General features: G+C 38.4%; 1 protein-coding gene and 1 long non-coding RNA gene across 2 annotated transcripts in view; one reads left to right on the forward strand and one right to left on the reverse strand.

Moving 5' to 3' along the window:
- LOC132653598 (uncharacterized) overlaps nucleotides 1–9,723 on the forward strand; it is a 36,076-nt gene extending 26,353 nt beyond the window's left edge. Inside the window, exons 3-4 of the long non-coding RNA XR_009591325.1 lie at nucleotides 2,155–2,209; nucleotides 9,571–9,723. This is a non-coding gene — a long non-coding RNA (uncharacterized LOC132653598). The remainder of the gene's footprint in view (nucleotides 1–2,154; nucleotides 2,210–9,570) is intronic.
- The window catches only part of Hook3 (hook microtubule tethering protein 3), a 103,010-nt gene that overhangs the window by 20,126 nt on the left and 59,220 nt on the right, over nucleotides 1–23,664 (reverse strand). Inside the window, exons 12-18 of the mRNA XM_060381553.1 lie at nucleotides 22,733–22,843; nucleotides 22,018–22,105; nucleotides 19,290–19,359; nucleotides 16,327–16,467; nucleotides 8,638–8,725; nucleotides 4,425–4,459; nucleotides 577–659 (exon numbers count right to left, since the gene is read on the reverse strand). Of these exons, the coding sequence (XP_060237536.1) occupies nucleotides 577–659; nucleotides 4,425–4,459; nucleotides 8,638–8,725; nucleotides 16,327–16,467; nucleotides 19,290–19,359; nucleotides 22,018–22,105; nucleotides 22,733–22,843 (616 nt within the window). The remainder of the gene's footprint in view (nucleotides 1–576; nucleotides 660–4,424; nucleotides 4,460–8,637; nucleotides 8,726–16,326; nucleotides 16,468–19,289; nucleotides 19,360–22,017; nucleotides 22,106–22,732; nucleotides 22,844–23,664) is intronic.

Here is a 23,664-nt window from a genome sequence, read left to right on the forward strand (position 1 = left end):
CTTTGGGCAGAGTGCAGGGAATTTTATGAAAGAAGGGGTAGATAGAAAGACCTGGAGGGGACAGGAGCTCCACAAGGAGAGCAACAGAACCAAAATATCTGGACACGGGAGTCTTTTCTGAAACTGATACTCCAACCAAGGACCACACATGGAGATAATCTAGAACCCCTGCACAGATGTAGCCTATGCCAGCTCAGTGTTCAAGTGGGTTCCCTAGTAAGGGGAGCAGGGGCTTTCTGGCATGAGCTCAGTGCTGGATCTTTGATCACCTCCCCCTGAAGGGGGAGCAGCCTTCAGAGGAAGACAATGCAGCCAGTCCTGATGAGACCAGATAGGCTAGGGTCAGAGAGAGGGGAAGAGGACCTCCCCCATCAGTGGACTTGGGGAGGGGCATGGGAGGAAATGAGGGAGGTAGGGTGGAATGGGGAGGGGACCAGGAAGGGGACTACAGCTGGGGATACAAAGCGAATAAAGTGTAATTAATAAAAAATAAATAAATTAAAAAAGAAACAAGTTATATAAATTCATTATCTCTAGAATAGTGTACAGCTAATGATGCTATTAGAAAAAACTCACAGCTGTTGTTAAATCTTGGCTCAAGATCTTCAATAATGGCTCTCTTTTTCTGTAATTCATTGTTGGCTTCATGCAGCTTCTCTCTGCAACAAAATATGTGACTACATCATCACTTCTGGTTTTGCATTTGCTTCTTTTTCGTGTGCTGGAGATCTAACTTAGTACCTTATACATGCTATACAAGTTCTCCACCTCTGAATACATGCTCAGCTCTTGTTTCTGTATCCTTTTTGCATTTTGAACTAAGAATTTATTATATTTAGAATATACCTGTTTTATGTTTTTTTTAATATACTTGTATTACACACAAGTACTATGAAACAAGGATAAACGGACCAAAGTTAAAGAAAAAAACACTTCTTTTGGTTTGAAACAAAAATTTCTTTTACACAAAAAATTGTATGAGAATTTTGATATTTTTAAATTAAATTTCAAACTCTGAAAAGCTTTTTAATGCAAAATCTTGTCATCAAAGGCAAATAGCCAAAAACAAAGATTAACATTACTGAAGATACAGATACACACAACATGAACAGGTCTCACAAAATAGTAGACATCAAAGGAAGTCAGGAATTTATGATTCCATTCATAACAAACATAGCTTCAAAACTAAAAAAAGTGATGAAGATTAGTGCTGTGGTTAATACAGACATGTAGTCAATCAACTGGGAGGAAGAATGGTGAATTCTGTTAAATGTTGACCTAGATTATCTATATTTGAAGGTAAATATTCACCAGCCTTTATGTTTAGGAAAATTACTATATAAGTTATATTTCGATAATAATAATAATGTGATGTATAATGCATCCTCTAAATTATTCATTGCAGCACTATGTAATATGTGTAAGACTGATGGCTAAAGAAAACAACAAATAACAAACCAAAAACCAGTAACAACTGAGCATTTTGTTATGTCTATTTCTGCCTTTCCCAAATTGTAATACCATAATATTTCCTCCCTGGCTTTTTAGAGACAGCGTCTCACTATGTAACTCTGGTTGATCTGGAAATCACTAGGTAGGTCAATCCAGCCATGAACTCAAGAGACTCACCTACCACTGCCTCCCAAGGGCTGGGAATAAAGGCATCCACTGCCACACCTGGATCCTTCTCTTTTTTAATACATTACTTTTATATACACACATATCTAAAGCAATAGAATACAGGACACATATCTAACATATATACATATATTATAGGTATATATAAGAAAATATTCTATATATACATATATAGAATAAAATAAGCACAGTGAACAGTCAAGAGGTAAGAAACCAAAATTCACCCTAAAACCTTAGGCATTACACCACTACCTTCTTCCTAGGGGTAATCAGTGTCCAAAATCTTAAGTGCTCTCATGTTTACATGCTGGCTTACTGCCTTTGTCTTACTCCTAGGACATAGCATTATGTCTACAAGCTTAAGGTATACACAGTAAAACTGATATACTATAGGGTATGTACATTTTTCAAGTTGAAGAGGTCACTAAGCAATACTCTCTGTAGTCAGTAAGAATTCTCATTACTGATTTAATTTTTATAACTAATTTGATGTGTTGAAAATGGTCTCTTGTGCAGTTCTTGTATGCGACTACTGAGAGGTCCTATGGCGAGTTGAATTGTCTTCCAGAAGGTGAGTTCTAATCTCTAACGTTGTGATTGTGACACCATTTAGAAACGGCATCTTTGTATACATACTCAACAGGAGGTTGTACTGGGCCAGGGCACACTCTGAGCCCAATTCCTGTTGTCTAACAGGAGGACCCATGTTTCTTCACTGTAGTTTGCTCTCCACGGTTCCAGTTGCTTATGACAACTGGAGTCAAACTATTAAATGGGAACCTGAGACAGAGTGAGTACGTTGTAATTTACATGATGTACTGGGTTGTGTGATAAACTTATATTTGGTCCTGTTGTATCCTGCCTGGTGTATGACTTATCCCTTAGTCATGTATATCCATACTGTGTAGGTTATCCAGCACTAGTCCCTTAGTAACCATGTTGGTTATTAGAACAACTGTTTTAGGATGCTGCACAGTTATATAGAAATATTATTAAGCTATTTATCAGGGGTATTTATCTATAAAAAACAAAAGAGAAAATGTAGACTTCAGAACTCTCAGTGATTTCAGGCATTCACTGAGCATCTTGGCAGAAATCCTGAGGATGAGGGAGGCACTACCCAGAAAGAATGTCAAGTGAAAACAGAGGCTGCCTATGGAGCCATGGACTGCCCCTGGCTGCCAGAGTGGGTGTGCTGGGCAGACTCTGCTCCTCATCTGCCAGAAAACCAATCTGTGGACAACTGGACTTCAAATTTATTGGCTCTGTAACTGTGAGAAAATAATTTTTCTGTTCTCTTAGCCGCTTTATTTTGTGCTAATTTTTTGAAACAGACACAAGAAACTAATTCAAGCTCCATCTTCACTAAAGGATCCTACCAGATTTCTATCTGTGAACACCTGAATACACAATGATGGGTGACAGATTTCTGATCTGTAATATTCAGTTTTTGTCAAAGAGGAATGGAAAACACAAAGTATAAGATTTGGTACTGTGTTCTCATTCTGGGTAATTTCACAAAGGTTAGAAAGCAGCACCGTTCTAGCATACTAAATATCTATTATTAGACTTTCTAGAAATCATAGTGGCTAGGAGTCTATCACATTTAGTATATTTAAACAATTAGATAACATATATAAAAGTTTAAGAAATAGAGTAACTTTCTAATCACAGAAGAAAAGTCAAATTTACATCCCACACTTAATACTTGCAAGCATTTTTGCTGGAAAATAATAGATTTAAGGTAGTTACTGGACATGAGAAAAATTATTAAATATTCCTAATACGGTGAACTTCAGCTAAAAATGATTTTTTTCCAGAAGAAATCAAAGTTAACTTTAAAATTTTTATTTCATCTTTTAAGTTACAAAATCCTACTTAAGACGACTTATTTATTCAAAGGCCTATTTGAAAATATGCTACCGACAAGCATATTTTTGATATATTTGATATATTTCATACATCCGATTTAACTATGGCTCAGGGAACATGGAGTAACAGGGGAGTGGAAATACTCTAAGAGCTAGAGAAACAGGACATCCATTTCAATATAGTGTCTTCTAAAAAAAAAAAAAAGACATGAAGTAGAGTGGGGTAGGGAGAAGGTATTAGGGGAAGGAGTATGGGATGGTAAATATTAAAATTCATTGTATGAAAGTCTCAAAGAACTAATCAAACTATAAAAAGTTGCTGAAAGATGAATCTATAAGATTCATGAAACCATGAAGATGAAACCATAGCCTATCAGGACCTTATATGAAGTTCTACAGCAGCACAGTCCTAACTACTGGTTTTAATATTGTTTACAGCTGCTTTTAGCTGAGTGGCCACAACACAGGGCAGAACTTATACAACTTGAAATGATTACTCCCTGCCCAATCACAAAAAAGGCTGAGATTTTTGATTCAGCATCTCACACAAATACTACAACAATGATATAAAGTCCTGAAGTTTCAACTAAGAAAACAGCCCTAAAACTTTTTGTTTTGTTGCTTTTTTTAAGAAGACGTTTCACACTGTTGCCTAAGTTGGCCTGAAACCAGGAGCAGGTCTACTGTCTCCTGTCTCATCTCTTGATTGAGGTGTGAGTCACCATGCCCAGCTTACAATGACTGGTTTGATGTGCGGGATTTGAGTAGAAACGGTCCTATTTGTAGACACCACAAACAGGCAGTACTTTCCTGTATCTTCAAGGGCCACTTTTGCCACTGCCTACATCCTCTGTACCCACAATGCAAAGTACTTTGGTTCTTAATGTGAAGAGCCTCAACAAGTTGTCTACTTACAGATGTTCTTCAAGCTTCTTTTTTAGAAGAACTGACTGAAAATGAAAGAAAAAATTAGATCATTAGTTAACATTTTAACTAACAAATTATTTTGTAAAAATTAAAGAGTAAATTACTTGGAGTAAGCTCTCAATAATTTTTTTTGGTCAAAGAGCTCACAACCCAGTGCACCTCAACTTGCTCCTCTTCAGTAAAAGGGAGCAGCCCAGAAGGGAGAACAGTCAGTAAGAAGTACACAGAAACTACTCACTTCTCAATTTATACAAAGGAAATACATTTAAAAGCTACTTATACAGAGACCCAAATAATTCTGGACTCAGTATCCAAGTAGTACTCTAACAATAATACATTTTTCCTACACTTCTTTCTTTGCAGTATGATAAAGTCTCAGATTTGTTGTCATGTTTTAATTGATGATGACAAGTACTATACTTGATGTCATGGGAAAGAGAAAGGGTACAATGTTAAGATGCCAAGAATGAAGTTTTGACTGGGTATTTTTTAAAAAAGTCTCCTGAAAGCAGAAAGTTGAAACTTATCTAAAAAAGTAATAAAGACATTTAAAAAAAAAGACCACCAAGTTTCATAGTTTAACCCTTACAAGGGTTTTTGAATTTTTGAATTATGTGATGACACTCAAAACCAATCAATGTAGGCTTATAAAACAAATTGCTTAATTGCCTAATAATAGCACCAAAGAGAAGGAAAATATCTTAACTTTATACTTGCTCTGTTTAATGATGATTTACTTATGTCCACCTACTTCTTGCCATTTAGGAATATCCTGGAACTCACCATGCATAAGGCCAATTTGGCTTTGAACTCATGACCCTCCTCCTAAATGTAGGAGGTGCTGGGATTTCAGATGTGTATCACCATGGTGGATTTTATTCAAGTCAATTGTAACATAGCTTTAGAATATTTCAAATTCACATCTTTCTCAACATTGTAACTGTAATTAGACCAACATCCTTTACCACTATTTTCCCCAAACCTACAGAAAGAAAAAAAAAAACCTTACTAGCTTTTAAATATTTATTTATTTTAAAATAATTATTATTTGTTCTCTTTGTGGTAAGAGGATAAAATGGAAATACTAAAAATGCTTGACTTTATGTTTTGATTAGATCCTAACAAATTATTTTAAATTCTTACAATTTATAGCAAAATAATTAAATACAAGACTAATATGCCAGACACCGCACTAAAGCCTGTTATATACCTTATGTAAACTTCACACAGTAATATTAATCCCACTGTACAACTGAGCAAGCTAAGCTGAAGCACATTTAGTAATTTAAGTGGCACACTGAAGATTAAAGTCTGGGATGGCAGAGACCTGGAACCCTATGCACAGTCTCCCTTTCTACGCATTCTGTCTTGCAGTGTCTTTCCAAATTGAAGACTATAACTATCAAGATGTGTGGCTGGAGACTAGATTATAAAAAGAGCTTGTGTCAAAATAAGTTATACAAATGAACTAATTATAAGGGGCAGAGCAGGAGTGAAACAGAAGGAGAGGATTTCTTTATTAAGATTTTGATATACTTTAAGAATGTTCATTGTAAAGAGCATATACTTATAAAGCAAGTAACAGCATATTCATTTTTCATGAGTCCTACTTCAAATTTCAGTATCACTGACTATAATATCAGATAAAATATACAATCTAAAAACTGCTAAGTATATGGAAATGAATAGAAAGCCATACTTACAATAGCCTTGAGCAGAAACCATGCCAAGAGACAGAGAGGACATATTAGTATGAAGCAAACACAGCGGCCAAGAGAAGGAACGATTTAGTAATTCATGAACAGAAGTAAAAGATATGAAATTTTTTTTCAGAATTGTACATTTTTCTTTCTTCTATGGTCTCCTCATCCTGTCTTGTTCTCTGAAGTTTTATATACTGTGGCTAGCTCAAATTATCCATATGACTGGATATAACAATGCATTTCTGCTTCCATGCTAAAAACAAATGACATAAAAATAATAATAAAAATGTGCAGATCATGCTCTGACTTAAGGTTATAAGAAAAGACTGTTTTGATAACAGAAATGGCAACCATTATGTGTTCTTCTTCAAAGGGGAGGAATCCGGTCTAGAGGTTGCTCTATGCATCACATTCCTGAGATGCAACACTAGGTTATTGAGGAGAAAAACAAGAGAAAAACATCAAAAATCTGATGGGGCAAAAGAACTACACACCATGAAATAAGCCATTTCTCTGAAGAATCTAGAATTTCCAAAACAGAAAAGTTCCCACCTGAATCTTGTCTGCAGAGAACGTGGCAAAAAAAACTTGCTTAAATTAGGGCTAGATACCATATTACTATGTAGGCAGTTAAAAGGTGACAGTTTATGCAAGTATTTGATAGGGCTAGCATCTTACCTCTGAAATATAATCCCCTCAAGCAATGACCCACATATTTAATTAGATTTCTCACAGTGATAACTAACTAGGCTATGCCAAGTTACTTTAAAGAACAACTCCTTACTGTTTTAATTTAAGCAAGAGAACCACACACAACGGTCATTTCTGCACTGCTACGTTTAGGTAGTTGGACCACTCACCATGCTTACCTCCTGTGTACCCTCTTTTCCTCCACTTCTACCAAAACAAACCCACAAAAGTCACCTCAAAGTACTCAAGACCCAAGTGAATTTTACCTTTTGGTTAAAGGGATCTAGAGATGTCAGATGAATTAAGAAATACTACATCCTCTGGCTCACCTCTAAAACACTGCTAATTAAGCTTTATTATTTCACTACACTAATTTTACCTCTTTGAGATTTGTCATTTTTAAACATGTTTTTGTTTTTGGCTTGTTTGTTTGTTTGTTTTAATCCTGACATTGGGCTATGGGTATGCCTTGGTAGTAGAACACTGCTAGATTTGAACCCCAGGACCACAAAGAAGCTTGGCATTTTATACTACTTACATGCTAATAAAGGCTAAAAACAATATTAAAAACGACAGTAGTTGTGAACTGATCTGGGAAACTAAAACAATTACCAGCTCATTAAGAAATAAACTAAATTACAAATCAGACAAGCACAGTAGCAATCTAAACAAGATATGCAGAGAAACTTATAAAACTTAAGTCTGAGGCCTCAAGAGCTTTTACATTGATCACTCCTAGACTTTAAAAATAATTTCTTAACTGTCTTTTGTTTTCAGATGCTCCTATGTTCATAAGGTTGGAGGAGCTTTTTTCCGACTGACTGCGTCAGTGGAAGCAATCTGCGAGGATTAAACTCAAATGTCTGGGACTATAGCGAACTGCAGTGCAGCAGAAACAAGGCTGCTCGATTAACATTTAACATCCCTCTTCTCCACGCTGTTCTTAAATAGTCTGTGCTTTAGTTTTATTGTTTGTGCTTTATTCAATAGGAAGGATTTGTCAATTAGGACTTGTGTTTGGTGCCAACAACTGTGTACTGGGTGCCCTAAACACTGTGAAAGGTGGTTAGGGCATAAGATGATGTAAGTCATTAGCTAAGCTCAGCACAGGCACCATATTCCAGTGAGAATGTGCCAACAGCAAAGGAGAGCTACGACAGAGGTATGCATAGTGCTACAGGAATATAAAAAGGTCAGTGTGGATTCAGAAACTTGGAGATGATAGATACTAGAAATGGCATTGATGTCTTAAATACCAAGTTTATATGAAAACTTTCTTCTTGGGCATGCCTTTGCATTTTTAAATTTTGTTTTGGCCTGAGGGGGAAACCCTTTTACTTCACTGTGAACTAAACACATTTAAGATGTAGAGCTTCAATTTAATATCTTGGTTGATAAATACAAGTGAACTTTTAGTTCCTAGCAGAGTCAATTAAATAGGACTTTTAAGTAAGTAATACCAGTGAAAAAGAAAACAATACTTATTCCCTATAACTAGTTTAACACTGAATATGGGATTATCAAGTAAAAACTGAAGATGGGCCTGAGAGATGACTCTGTGGTAAAGGCATTTGCCACCAATTCTAACTACCTGAATCTAGTTGCCGGGACCCACACGGAGCAAGGAAAGAGGCAACTCCCACAAGCTGTCCCCTGGCCTCCACGCGTGTGGAACACACATACACACATGGACACGTGCCTCCACAACTTACACACATGCTTTTTTTAAAGTATCAAAATATAGTCTTTTTTTTTTTTTTCAGTTTTGTGACTCTTGTGGAGCATGGTTGGTACATATCAGAACTTACATCTTCTGCTTTTGAGCCTTGATCTTGCAAAGACTTCTGCAGTTCTTCTACTTGTGACTGTACTTCTAGAAGTCTCTGATTCACAAGCCTGCAAAGCAAACACATATAAGCTCTCCACATGTTCCTCTTTCCCTTGGGTGGTCATAATGAACTCACCAAAAGTGTCACTGCAAACTATGGATTCAGGCTGCAGTAGCACTGTATAACTGCAATAGCACAGCACAGTTCCATATCACAAGGAAAGATTACTTGACAAATAATGTTGTTTTATTTAAATGTTCACTTCTGGGCTGGAGATATAGCTCAGCTGGCAGAGTACTTGCCTAGTGTACACAAAGCCCTGGGTTCCCTCCCCAGCACTGTATAAACAAGGCACAGAGGCACATGCCTGGGATAATCAGCATTTAGGGGTGGAAGCAGGAGACCAGAAGTTTGAGGTCACCTCAGGCATGTAGTAAGCTTGAGGCCAGGCTGGTATACATTATGAGACTGTGTAAAAAACCAGAATGAAACAAAAGCCAACAACCTCACTTTTGCTTTCCTCTCTCCTTTTTTGTTTTTAAAACTATAATACCTCAGACAGAAAAGGGATCTTGGAACTACAGCCACCATTGTTACTACCATCTCATTGGCGGCTGTTGGAGCTACCACCGGGGCATTAGCCATGAGTCATACTGGGCAGACTGTTCAGACCCTGAATAATCATTTAGCCAATGTAGCTCATGCCTTAGTTGTACATAAAGGAATTAATGCTCAACTAAAAGGAAGCTTGATGGTGTTCAATCAGAGGATTGACCTCGTGCAGGAGCAAATTGATACCCTATGGCAAATCGCTCAACTTGGCTGTCAATGAAAATATGCTGGACTTTGAGTCACTAGCATATAACATGAGAATTTTTCCTGTGCTGCAAATCTGTCTAAACAATTGTCGAGCTATATTTTAGGTAATTGGACTGGAGAATTCGATACTACGATGGAGCAGCTGAGAGTGGCCATTGTCACAGTAAATTCTACCAGAGTGGACGCAGGACTAGCCACAGGATTATCATCATAGATTGCTGCAACCATGAATCATCTGAAGGAATGGGCGGGCATGGGAGTGTTAGCAGGCCTTCTGGTGTTGGTCTCCTTGGTTTGCCTGTGGTATATATGCAAGATTAGAGTCTCACAACAGTGTGATGCAGCCATGATCATTCAGGCCTTTACAGCCATTGAAGCAGGACAGTCTCCCCAAGCATGGTTGGATACCATAAAAAACTAAAATGTTACGCTCAGGATGTGAGGCTAAGCACTGCACTCAGGGTCAGCCGCTTTGGACCCAGAGAAGAGCATGTCTGATTGCATGCGGGTTGATGCCCCAGGTCCCGCCTCTGAGAAAAAGGTATCGGACGGGTCTGATGCTCTTTGGGTGGATGACACCTAAATGAACATCGGTACAAAGTCCCAATTTATTTCTAATATCAGAGATCAGACCTCTACTCTTGCCTGATGCATCTAAAACAAAAAGGGGGAACTGTAGAGAGCTGCGGAATGCTATGCCTTAAAGATGGAGCTGGTTTCCGCCTTCCACCTTCCCGATGGTGAGTGCTCTCTGTCACGAACAATTCCACATTTGGCTAAGGCCGAGGATCTGGCTTGCTTCCATGTAAGTGGACCTATCTGCATTGCCCACGTGGCACGCCTGGGTTGGCTACCCAGAGGCTATTTAAGCTGTGGGCTGGCTTTCCCCAGGGTCCGAGGATTGTTCAAGGTTCCTGAATAAACTGCATTGAAAAAACAAACAAACAAACAAAAAAAACCTATAATACCGCTGTAGACTTTGGGATCTGGAAGACCTGGGCTTTCATTTTTAAATCTGCTAACTGAAAATTACTAAGTATTTTTTGGCTTCAGCATTCTCAGTTTTAAAATGGAACTAATATTACTATTAGTAAGAGTTACAAAAGGTAAATTATGACATTTTAGTATACCGTCTGGCAGATTAACATATTTACTTAATTGCTACATAATACTTTAGAGTTCCAAATAACGTCTCTAGAAAGGAGGACAAAAATTACCTCTGTAGATGACAAGATACTATACAAAGACAATCCTAAAGATCTACTAAAAAAGTCTTTAAAACTGATAAAAAATTTCAGTTAGGCAGCAGGATAGAAAAAAATCAACATACAAAAATAGTAGCTTTTCTTTTTTAAAACAGGGCCTCACTACATAATCCTTGCTGGCTTGGAACTCGCCATGTAGACCAGGCTAGCTTGAACTTTGAAAGATCCACCCACCTGTGCCTCCTGAGTGCTGGGATTACACAAGTGAACCTCCAAGCCCTGCCAATACTAGTTACTCTCTGCACCAATAATGGACTTTCTCAGAAGGAACCCAGAACAGCAATTCCATCAACAACTGTCACTACCCCTTTACCCTGCCTACAACAACCAACCAACCAACCAACCAAACAAACAAACAAAAACCACCAGTAACAAAAAGCTCAAATCAAATCAAGATCCAAACATTTCTAGGAATAAACCTATCTAAAAATGTAAAGGACATCTAGAGTAAAAATTACAAAAGACAGAAACTGAGGATGATTAACAGAAGAAAGAACTTCTTCCATTTGACACATTAGGGAAATTAATGTTGCTAAAATTTCCATACTATCCAAAGCAATTGCAGATTCAATGCAAATCCCATCAAAATTCTGATGGCATGAACCATAAAAAGAAGAAGACTAATGGTGGTGGCATCATCCATTTAAAAACATTTAGAGAGTACTAGAAACAAAAATAGCACCGTATTGAGGTGAAAACAGATCCAACAACGTAAAAGAGGTTCCAGAAATGTATGTTCAGTCAACCAAGTCCTGACAAAAGTTAAGATACTTGGGAACAAAGAAAACTTTTCAAACTAATGGTTCCAGAAAAATAAACATTTGCATGTAGAAAAAGGAACTAGAGCCCTATTGCTCACCTTGTATAAAAATAAATTCCAAATGAGTAAAAGGCCTTAAGATTTGAAATAGTAAGAGATGGAGAGGACAGGAACCCCACAAGGAGAGCAACAGAACCAGAAAATTTGAACACAGGGGTCTTCCCTGAGACTCATACTCCAACCAAGTACCAGGCATGGAGATAACCTAGAACCCCTGCACAGATGTAGCCCATGGCAGTTCAGTGTCCAAGTGGGTTCCATAGTAATGGGAACAAGGACTGCCTCTGACATAATCTGATTGGCCTGCTCTTTGATCACCTCCCCCTGAGGGGGGAGCAGCCTTACCAGGCCACAGAGGATGACAATGCAGCCATTCCTGATAAGATCTGATAGACTAAGATCAGAAGGAAGGAAAGGAGGACCTCCCCTATCAGTGGACTTGGGGAGGGGCATGCCGGAAGAAGAGAAAGGGAGGGTGGGACCGGGAGGGGAGGAGGGAGGGGCTTATAGGGGGATACAAAGTGAATAAAGTGTAATTAATAAAAAAAAAAAAGAAAAAAAAATTGAAACTCTGAAGTTATTATGAGAAGATTCATGGAAAACATAAGATCACTGGCATAAGCAATAATTTCCTCAATAGGAATAATTCAGAAAACAATAATTCAGAAAACAAAAGGAAAGAACTGACCAGTTAAAATGTATCAAATAAAAAAAAACAACAGAGGTCCTACAGAATGGGAGAAACACTTTGCAGCTCTTCAAAGGACAAGAATCAACATGCAGCAATTCATAACCAAAACCAAGTAACTAAATCATTAAAGAACAGAAAATCCCCAAATAATAAATGCTGGCAAGTGTGGTTTTTAAGGTTAACTATTTATTAATTATGTTTATGGGTGTTTTGCCTTAACGTGTCTGTGCACCGTATGTGTAGAGTGTCCACAGAGGCCCAAAGAGGGCGTGAGATTTCCCGAGTCTGCGTATGGAGTTACAGATTGTGAATGAGCACACATGTGGGGACTGGAATCAAACCCAGATCCTATGAAGAGTATCAGAGCTTCAACTACTCAGTCATCTTTGCAGCCCAAATGTTGGCAAAGATATAAACAATCCCAAATGAACCCTTTTATAATGTCAAGAGTAATGTAAATTAGCAGAACAGCTATAGAAATCTGTAACTAAAAATAAAACAAGCCATTTTTATTCAATCCTTCTATGATATTCTTGTGTATGTACACAGAAAAGAGTCAAAGTCAGTACACAACTGAGACAACTGCATACTTATGTTTGTCACAGCACTATTCATAAAGCTAAGTAATACTAATAACATATGTGGCCATCAATGGATGGATAGAGGGAGAAAATGTTGACTAAATACACATTTTACTCAGCCATAAATAATAATGAAATTTTGTCATTTGTAGGATGGAATTGTAGGATATCATGTTAGGTGAAAAAAGGTAGCCACAGAAAGAAAAGTATGTTTTCTCTCATATTTGGAAACTAAGAAAAGGAGGAAGAGGAGGAGGAGGAGGAAGAGGAGGAGGAAGAGGAAGGGGAGGAGAAGGAGGAGGACAGGTGTGAGGCAGACAGGATAGGATGGATAGCAGGGAATCTGAGAACAGGCATGTTGAAAACACGATATATCTAAGTATCTAAGTATAAAAATGCCATCGTGGAAGCCACAGATGTGGGAATTGACATGTGTTAACAACAACAACAACACTAAGTTATTTGTACAGTAGAAAGCTACCTGTTCTGTTTCCAAAGAGAAAAGAAGAACAGCTATGTTTGGGAGAAACAATATGAAAGAATTGTGGGTGCAGTTTTTTCTTTTTCTTTTTAGAGTAGGAAGAAGCAAGCTGGATCAGAATGGTTAAAACACAGAGAGATCAAGGAGTACAACTTAAGATACTTCCACAATCGTCTAGAAGTTCCTTTTCTATACTTTCTACTTTTTCTCAGCTCCTATTGCTGAAGACACCCCAGTCTGCAGTCCTGGGACTTGGAGGAATCAACCTGGAACTCACCTGGAAGGCTGGAAAAGCAATCAGTAGTCCTAGCCAGCTAGGAAACCTCAAAACCACAATGACAATGACTGGTTTGGCAAGGTATCACCAAAGATGCAATACTGGCACCTTTAGTTTGGTGGTAACCAAGAGCTGTATAACTGGTTTTAAGGTCTAGTCAATATGAGGGAACCCACACTGTAAACCCAGGCAACTACCTGTTGCTAAAGAGGTCACAGAGGAGAACCTTCGGGTGCCATTTTTCTAAACTAATTAATTTCTAACTCTATTCCTATTCTTACAGATAAGTAAAGCCTCTCACCTTATTCCAAGAAGCTTCATTGTTTTGCAGTAGATGGAGACTATTACAGTGGTCCACAAATGATCAAGTACAGAGAATAAATGGTCACGAAGAGCCCAACCCCAGTTAATACATCTACAATGCAACCTGTATATGTAAGGTTCAGGTTAAAGAGGGGATTGAGAGATTTTAAGTGCCAGAAGACCAGGATGCCTTCTGTGATATAAGTCTCCCAGATACTACATTTACACACCCATGAAATCCTGTATACATTGAAATCTCAACAATATGGTTGCCTAAATAAGACCTACATAGTAATGCCACACCAACTAACATGCCATTTTGGGTGAAAGAAATCTCACTATGCCTCACCCCTAGAAGAAGATCTACATGCAATCAATGCTGCTGAGAATGGGACAATTGGTTATCTTCAGGAAAGGCCTCCACCCCCACTAGGTTGTCTAATCCCAAGTGGGCAGCTTCAAACGTTTGTACACGAGAGCAATACTAAATGAACTCAGTAGACTTACATACAAACACATAACAACAGTGATTATAGAAGACATCATGAATTTGAAAAGGCGACATGGTAGGCAATGGAGATGGAAAAGGGAGGGTGGTGGGAAATGATGTAAACACAGTATAGATATTGTATAAAATTCTCAAGAAGAAAAAAAATTAAGGTGTTGGAGAGATGACTCATAGTTAACAGTACTGGCTGCTTTTCCTGAGGACCTGGGTCCAATTCATCAATTTACATGGCAGCTCACAACCAGTCCCAGGGAATCTGATGCTCTCTCTGGCTTCTGTGGGCAACGCATGCACAGACACACCAGCAAACACCCATCCACACACCATGAAAATAAGGCTTCAACATTTTATTTTTTAAAAAGCACTTACTCTGTGTTGTTAGGTGCTCACACACATGCTCCCTGAGCATCATGCTTACTGATGTTCTTATAATTGCTGCAGCATCTCTATCCCTTTGTATTGACACCATTTGTACTGCTTCCATAGCTTTCGCACTTAATGTTACACTAAGGATAAGTAAAACCATCCCATCAATCTGACTCTCCCTGGGAAAATGCCATACCAATGACATCGGCATAAAGAGCAAAACAGTCAAATAATACAAATGCCAGCTCTAAAAACAATACACTTTATCACAGCAGCAAGGAAACAACAACAACAAAACACTGTTACATTTGTCAGTTAAGAAAGCTGATATGGTAGAGCATAGCTTTAATCCCAGTACTCTGGAGGTAGAGGCAGGCAAATCTCTGAGTTTGAGGCCAGCCTGATCTACAGAGAATTCTGGGTAATCCAGGGCAAAGGAAGGAAGGAAGGAAGGAAGGAAGGGAAGGAAGGGAAGGAAAGGAAGGAAGGGAAGGAAGGGAAGGAAGGGAAGGAAGGGAAGGAAGGGAAGGAAGGGAAGGAAGGGAAGGAAGGGAAGGAAGGGAAGGAAGGGAAGGAAGGGAAGGAAGGGAAGGAAGGAAGGAAGGAAGATTTCCCAATAGGAAAATGAAAGAAAGTCATAATAAAGTATAAAGTAACCACCAGAAGGGCTAATTTTATAGTAACTGACTCTGAAGACTGACTCTGACTCTGAATGTAATAACATTAAGACAGAAAACTTACAAGCAGAAAAGCAATTTTTTTTTTGTTACACTGATATATTCTGATTTTCAAAATAACTCCTTTTAAGGTCATGACAAATAATACATGAGGGAAAAAATACGATTCAACTCCTCACCAGCTGACCCTTTCAAACATTAGCCTCTGACAAGAACTCATCAACTATGAACTGCAATTGCTGTGAAAAAGTATGACTGCATCAGCTATACTTTTAAACCTCTCCATATTTTTTTTTTCCAGCCAGGAATGGTGGCACAGGTCTTTAAGCCTAGCAGAGGCAGACCAGTCTCTTTGAGTTTCATGCTAGTCAGGACTATATACTAAGACCCTGTATCAAACAAATCAAATAATCTTAATAGCTAAACAAAGATGACACCGATGGACATTCCAAAGTGGATGGGAAAAGCCCATGAGGCCTCAGCATTACACAATGAACTGCCGGCATCTGAGCAAAGCTGGGAGCAGGAGAGGCAGCCCTGCAGGGAAGAGCACACCAACTAGCTGTACAGGGGCAGACGTTCAGCCCTGAACACATACAGACAACACATCTACAGAATGAGCAGGTTATTTAGGAACAAAAATGTACAAACATACACATCTATACATGCAACAACAATTAATGAAAGAAGAGGCCATAGATTTGGCGAGCAAGGAGAGAATTTAGAAAAAGGAAAAATAAGAACTGTTGTAATTATATTAATGAAAGAAATACACTACGATGTAATCATTTTCCCAATAAATCTCAAGCCTTTCTTTAAAACTACCAGATCACGGCTCAGAGGCAGGGCTGTGGCTGGCCGCTCCGCCTGCTTGCTGTACCTGTTCTCTGTCTCCAGCTCATTCTTGCGCAGGTTTGCATCATCCAGAAGGCTCTGCAATAAGGCAATTTTCTCATTGTCTGACCCTTCCTGATTGATTTTTAACATCTTATTCTCATGCTGAAGACGAATAAGTTTCTCCCTGAATGAGAAAAATAAAAGCCGATTATTTGGTTCATTCAGACCCTCTATGAATCATCATCCAACTAAGATATAGTTAAGAGTTTTAATTCACAAGATACATATGAAAAACTAAGTGCATGCAACAAATTCAGTGCCTTTATGAATGCAAAAGATATTACCTTTAAGAACTAAACTCCTTCTAGAATGTATAATTTGAAGAAGTAGTTTCTATGCATCATGACAAAGGACGAAGAAAATTCCAAATCCTATTTCTCTTATTAATTAAATACTTAAACTACAAACACATGACTCTGTAACTGTATAGTGCAAGATGACTGTTGCTGAAAGTCTTCTAATTTTGTGTATTTACACATATAGACAAATGTTTGTTATTGAAAAGAAAAGGATCAAACAGTGTATTTTGTACTTGCTAGCTACACTTAAGATTCCACAATCTTTTAATATTATAGCTCAAAAATTTAGGGGCTGGAGAGATGGCTCAGAGGTTAAGAGCAATGGCTATTCTTTCAGAGAAACTGGGTTCAATTCCCAGCACCCACATGGCAGCTCACAGCTGTCTATAACTCCAGTTCCAAAGGAACTGACACTCTCACACAAACAAACATATAATACACATGAAATAAAGGTAAATTATAACTAAGTGACATAGAACTAAAACATATAAATCAATTATTACTTGTTTAGGTAATACATTTCAAGCTTTTAATAATTTTTTTTCAAGACAGGGTTTCTTTGTGTAGTCCTAGTTGTCCTAGAACTAGCTCTATAGACCAGACTGGCCTTGAACTCACAGAGGTATGCATTCACTAAATTTCATTTGTTTCCAGACGGCGAAAAGTAAAAGAAACATGAGGGGCTGATGAGATGGCTGACAGCCCGAGTTGTATTCTAGGATTTCAAGATGGAATACTACTCAGCAATGAAAAACAAGGAAATGATGAAATTTGCAGGCAAATGGATGGAACTAGAAAAGATAATCCTGAGTGAGGTAATCCAGAAGCAGAAAGACACACATGGTATATACTTACTTATAAGTGGATATTAGCCATGTAATATAGGATAAACGTACCAGAAGCTAGTCCTAAAGAAGCTAAACAACAAGGAGGACCTTAGGGAAGATGCTTAATCCTCATTCAGAAGAGCAAACAGGATGGACATCAGAAGTGGGAGAAGATAGGGAACAGGAGAGGAGCCTTCCACAGAGGGCCTCTGAAAGGCTCTACTCAGCAGGTGATCGAAGCAGATGCTGAGACTCATAGCCAAACTTTGTGCAGAGTGCAGGGAATCTTATAGAAGAAGGGGGAGATAAAAAGACATGGAGAGGGAGAACAGGTCCTTCACAAGGAGACCAACAGAGCAAAAAAAACCTGGACCCAGAGGGTCCTACAGAGACCAATACTCCAACCAAGGATCATATATGGAGAGGACCTAGACCTCTTGCTCAGATGTAACCCATGAGCAGCTCAGTCTCCATGGGGGTTTCCTAGTAAGGGGAACAGGGGCAGTCTCTGGCATGAATTAGGTTGCCTGCTCTTTGATCACCTCTCCCCTGGTGAGGCAGCTTTACTAGGCCACAAGAGAAAGAGGATCCAGACAGTCCTGATGAGACATGATAGTCCAGGGTCAGACAGAAGGGGAGGAGGACCTTCCCTATCAGTGGACTAGGGGAGGGGCATACTCGGGGAAGAGGGAAGGAGGATGGAACCAGGAGGAGATGAGAGAGGGCACTACAGCCAGGATACAAACTGAATAAATTGTAAAAAATAATAATAAAAAGAAAATTAAATTTAAAAAACTTAAAAGATACTTTTCATTTATGTGTCTGCTTCCCTGTTGTATGTATTGTGTGTGCAAGTGTCCTTTCACAAGAGGGCATCAGATCCCTTGGAACTGGAGTTATAGGCAGCTGTGAGCTGCCATGAGAGTACTGGGAAGTAACCTCAGTCCTTTGCAAGAGTAATTAGTGCTTTTAAATCACTAAGCCATCTCTCCAGCCCTACTTATTTAAAAGCCAAGAAATAATAGTAAGATCTTTGATTATTTCAGCGAGCTTTCAAATATTTATTTCAAGTTTTTGGACTTATAAAACTTTTACACATCCATAATTACATTTATTTCTCTAAAAGATGTCTCCCAATACCAACAAAGGCCAATACACATTTTAAAAGGGTCAAATGACAGGCTTGCTGGCTTATATCCAGGAGAGCTATAATTCAAGGACAGCCTGGTGACACAGCCTGCCTTATTTCAAAGCAACAACACATGCATGCACACTCACATGCACAGAATGATGAGAAGGGACCTGATGGATAACACATGATAAAGACAGTGACAACACAGGCCAAAGGGTAAAGGCAATGCTAGGATAAATCATTACCTTCTGTACACTTGGCTCCCCTTCCTCTCACTTTTCACTCAAATACATAACACTAGGAAATGTACTGAAGGACATGAAATCTCTAAGATGCTACATCTAGACAGACAGGAGAGGAAATACTGAGGGAAGAGTTTCTCTGCCTGCAGCTCTGTACCTTTACCAGACTATTCCAAGTGGCCAATAGGTAATTATCTTGGGTATTTTCATGCTTGTGCTGAGGCTCTAAGAATGAGATGTGTGAGTTTTCTTCTGCAGTGTGAAAGAATATCTTATTCAAGTGAATATAATTGGTTCTCTGGACAATTTAAAAAAGCTTCTAACATGCTAAAAACATGGAAATCTAATGCTGAGTTCAGGCTGATTTGTCCATCCAAAAGAGAAGTTAGTTCTTTCTATACGGCAAGGGTACTATGTAGAGTGACTGTCCCAGTCACTCTCCTTACCTGATCTCGGGTGTAACAATCTCCGCTGCGAGGCTGTCTGAAGACTCCTGGCTCCCCAGAGGCATTAACCCTGTAAACACACAAAGTAGACAAGGTTATGGAAGCACAGCCGCCTCCTTTCTTTAAGGAATGCCACGTCTGTAGGCGAGCAACACCCTGGCCATGACTTTTTTTTTTTTTTTTTTAATCTTGAGAGACAGAGACTGGTGGATCTCTGTGAGTTGGAAGTCAGCCTGGTTTACAAATCAGGTTCCAGGATGACCAGAACTGTTACACAGAGAAATCCCCTCCACTCCACCAAACCCCCAAATCAAACAAAACCACAAAAAACAACCACAAAAAACAACAAAACAAAACAAAGCAGATCTTAAAAGTCTCCACCAGAAAACTCACAGACTTTCAGCATTGTGGAAAGATACAAAATTAACATACACAAATGAGTAGCCTTTGTACACATCAATGATATATACACTGAAGAAAAAAAAATCATGAAAACAACCCATTCACATTAGCTTCAAAACAAGCAAAGAAACAAACAAAAAATATCTTGGAATAAACATAATCAAGGAAGAGAAAAACCTCTACAATGAAAACTCTGAAACACTGAAGAAATATATTGAACAGAAAACTAGAATATGGACTCTAGAAAATACAAGCTTAAGACATTTATATAGTTGCTTAGGTTATAAGGCCTACAGTTGACAAATGGGACCTTGGCTTTTGTATAAAAAAGGAAACAGCTAACTGAGTAGATACCAACAGAACAGGAGAAAAATCTTTGCTAGTTCTGTATCTGATAAAAATTATCACCTGGAATATATAAAAAATATAAAAGACTAACTTTCAAGAAAATAGACTACCTAATTTTAAAAAAATCAACTGAGGAACAGAGAATTCTCAAAAAAACAAAACCAAACAGAACAACAACAACAAAAACAACAAAACAGGCAACCACCAAACAAACAAAATGACCAGTAAACATTTTAAAAGTGTTTGAGATTATTAGCCATCAAAAATGCAAATTAAAATTATGTGAGACTCTATCTCACTGCAGTCAGACTTGCTATTATGCAGAAAACAAATGACAACAAATGGTGATGAGGACATGGGGAAGGGTAGACCTTATTCATTGTTGGTGTATACGGAAACAGCTACTATGGAAATCCAGTGTGGAGGTCCCTCAAGAAACTAAAAACAGAAGTGCCACACGATCCAGCTTTATCACTCCTGGGCATATACTCAGAAGATCCTACCTCCTACCACCAAGGTATGTGCGCACCTATGTTTACAGCTGCTCTGCTGACAATAGCGAAGAAACACAATCAGCCTAGAGGTCTGTCAGACGATAGACAGTGAAAACATGGGGCACATACACAATGGAATTTAAATCAGCTTATACAAAACTGAGAGGCTTTAAGTGAGAGAAGGTAGTGAACACATGTGAGATGAATACTGGGGAGGAAGAGAGTGAAGAAGAGATGTGGGCAGTGAGACTTCCGGCATAAACTAAAACAAAGTACATATAAAAAGCCACCAGGAAATCTGCTACTTTGTCAGTTTACTGATACAATAAAATAAAATAGGAGTAGAGAGATGTTCCAGTGTGAGTTTGGTTGCCAGCACCAATGCAACAAGCTTGGGTGTCCTGTGACCATCTGTTTAATTTTAGTGCTGAGCGATCTGGCACCCTCTCTTGGCCTACCTGTGTCCTTAGTTATGTATTAATCTCACAAGTATACATATGCATGCTTGCAAATAAAGAAAAAAACAACAACCCACAAACAAAACCCTTTCAACTATCTGGCAGGGAGACAGCGCACTATTGTTGACTCTCTCCAGAGCTCGACACTAAGATCCCTCTGGTACTGGTAAATACAGCATACGCTTTGGATGTAAGACACAGAGCAATGAAGCTGTAACTGAGCTGGAAGTGTCTTCCCTGCTTAGTAGCACTCACAGTGTGAGAAAATGCCATGCAGACTACTGGGGGAAAATGATCATCAATAGTCTTACTCAGCTGTGATATTGTATGCTCTATGATGAACCCGCCAGGCAACGTGAGCCATTGGTAAGGTAACGGCACGGCTCCAATGGGGTAAACAACTGCTTTCTGGTTGGATTTAAGGCCCTGGTCATGAGAAGGGACTTCAAGTCTAGATTGTAACTTGGACAAAACCCATGCCTTGGTAGGTAAGAAGTCATAAGTTCTAGTGGGGAAGCTACTGCTATTGTTTTGCTGAATGGGTCTGACATGCCTGTCAAATGCCTACTAAATATGTACATTAGAGCCATAGATTGGTACTGCTTTCAGCCTTTCAGCCTCGGTCAGAAAAGTCCCCTGAAGAGTAGCCAGTGCTCTCGCCAAGGAGGCTCTCCAGCCCCAGATATAAGTTTCTTAATGTTTTACTTTTTGTAGAAATCACTGACTTGAAAAGTTTAATATACTTTAGAAGAAACCATGAGAAATTTTTCAGAATAAAAGTGTCCAGGTTCCCAGATGATTCTGACTTAAAACTCAAGAGATTACAAAGCTGTTTTAAAGATGTGAAGTAAATCCAATTCCCCAACCATAGCCTGTTAAGATCTTGGTTAACAGTTAAAAAATATAATTTAATTTATTTTGTTTGACCAATTTTTCACTTTCATCTGCTGTTGTAATTGTCTTAAAGTGAACCCAACATTCTCACTGATACTAGAACTAGGTTACTGGGGTTACAAAGATTTATACCTTGAGTGGTGAGCTGCCCCTCCTGAGCCTGCACACAACGAAGCTCTTCAATGGTTTCCTTCAGAGAGTCTCTTTCTGTTCGCAACCTCTAAAGGAACATAAAAACAAGGTCAGATCTACAAATGTACTAAGCACTAGTCTAAGCCTAATGCAGGAGGATAAACAACAAAGAACAGGGGCTTACTTTTAGTTTTGATCTTTTATGGAGAGATCATGAGAGTAGAAACAGATGGAAATGACTATCTTTTTTATTTTTACGATACCAAACATCTTATTGCAAGGCAACATGCTAGTCATGTTTAATCATGAGGCACAATGCTAACTAGTCTGTCCTTAACTATTTTATTAATATTCTTTTCATTAAACAAAGATTCAGGATGAAGACTAAATGCTCATAAACTGTGAAAAGCAAAAATATGATAAACAATAGTGCAGCAGTGTCCTCCATACTACTCCTCAGAAAACAGAAAGCTACCCATGTAGGAAGTAAAGAGTAAAAAGGTGTAAGAGACTAATGATAAAAATATACGTGTATTAAATAAGTGAGAACTGAAGTAAAACTATCCCTTTATTTTTGAGAAAAAGAGGAAAGATGTGACCTAAAAGTAAAACAGTCAATTAAAAAAATTAGAAGGAATTAATGCTGTCAAAATGAATTAAATTCCAGTCTTAATTTTAGTACTTCTGAAAAACAAAATGCCTATTACATACTCACATCCTTTTCTTTCTGAAGACCATCAACTTTTTCTTTTAGTCGCTTATATTCAAAATCTAATTTATCTGCTTTCTTTGATTCTTCAGATAATCTATTTTGCAGCTCTACAACCTGATACAAAATATAAAAATGAGATAAAATCTCAATTTTGTAAGTTGAAACATTAGATGTGATCATCAAGGTGGTGGGATGTGCTTAGTGGCAGAGTGTATGCACGTTAGTGTAAGGCCTAAGTAATGCTCCGCATGGCCCGTTCCAAACTAAACAAAGCACATTTCAGAAAGACACTGTTACCTTCCGCAGGTTTATGAAAACCCTATCCCCATAATAGTTAAGTAAATGTATATAATCCATCAGTCTAAGACGAGGCAGAGAAATAGGAATTAAAATCTGTGTAGGTAAGATAGGCTCCTAAACTAGTCATCTAGAATTATGATAACAATCACTAAACAATCTATAGGGGCTTTTATTTCTAGCCAAAACAACAACAACAACAACAACAAAAACCCAAACAAACAAAAAACAAAAACAGAAAAAAATAAGAAAGAAGCAAGAAGGAAAGATAGGAAGGAATGCTAGAGAGGATATAACTACACAGTCAGTCTTGCAAGAGGCTAAAACTTCAGTGGGATGTGCATGCGGCTGTGGATAACAAGAGGTGCTAGTTGTCAATCAGAGGGTCCTTGAGCTTTGAGTTTATGGCTTTGAGTGGTTATTAAATAGTCCTGGCTGTGAAAAAGAAGAGTAAGAGGAGAGAAACAAAATAAAACAAAAAAACATCTGGGTATGGTGGTGCAAACTTAATCCCAGCACTCAAGAGGCAGCGAGCATCAGGCAGATCTCTATAAATTCCAGGGCTACCTAGCGACACTCTGTCTTAGAAGGAAGGGAGAAAGATTTATTAGCAGGCAAGAAAAATGAGTGCTATGGGT

This window comes from Meriones unguiculatus, chromosome 4 (genome assembly GCF_030254825.1).
Source record: "Meriones unguiculatus strain TT.TT164.6M chromosome 4, Bangor_MerUng_6.1, whole genome shotgun sequence".
NCBI lineage: Eukaryota > Metazoa > Chordata > Mammalia > Rodentia > Muridae > Meriones > Meriones unguiculatus.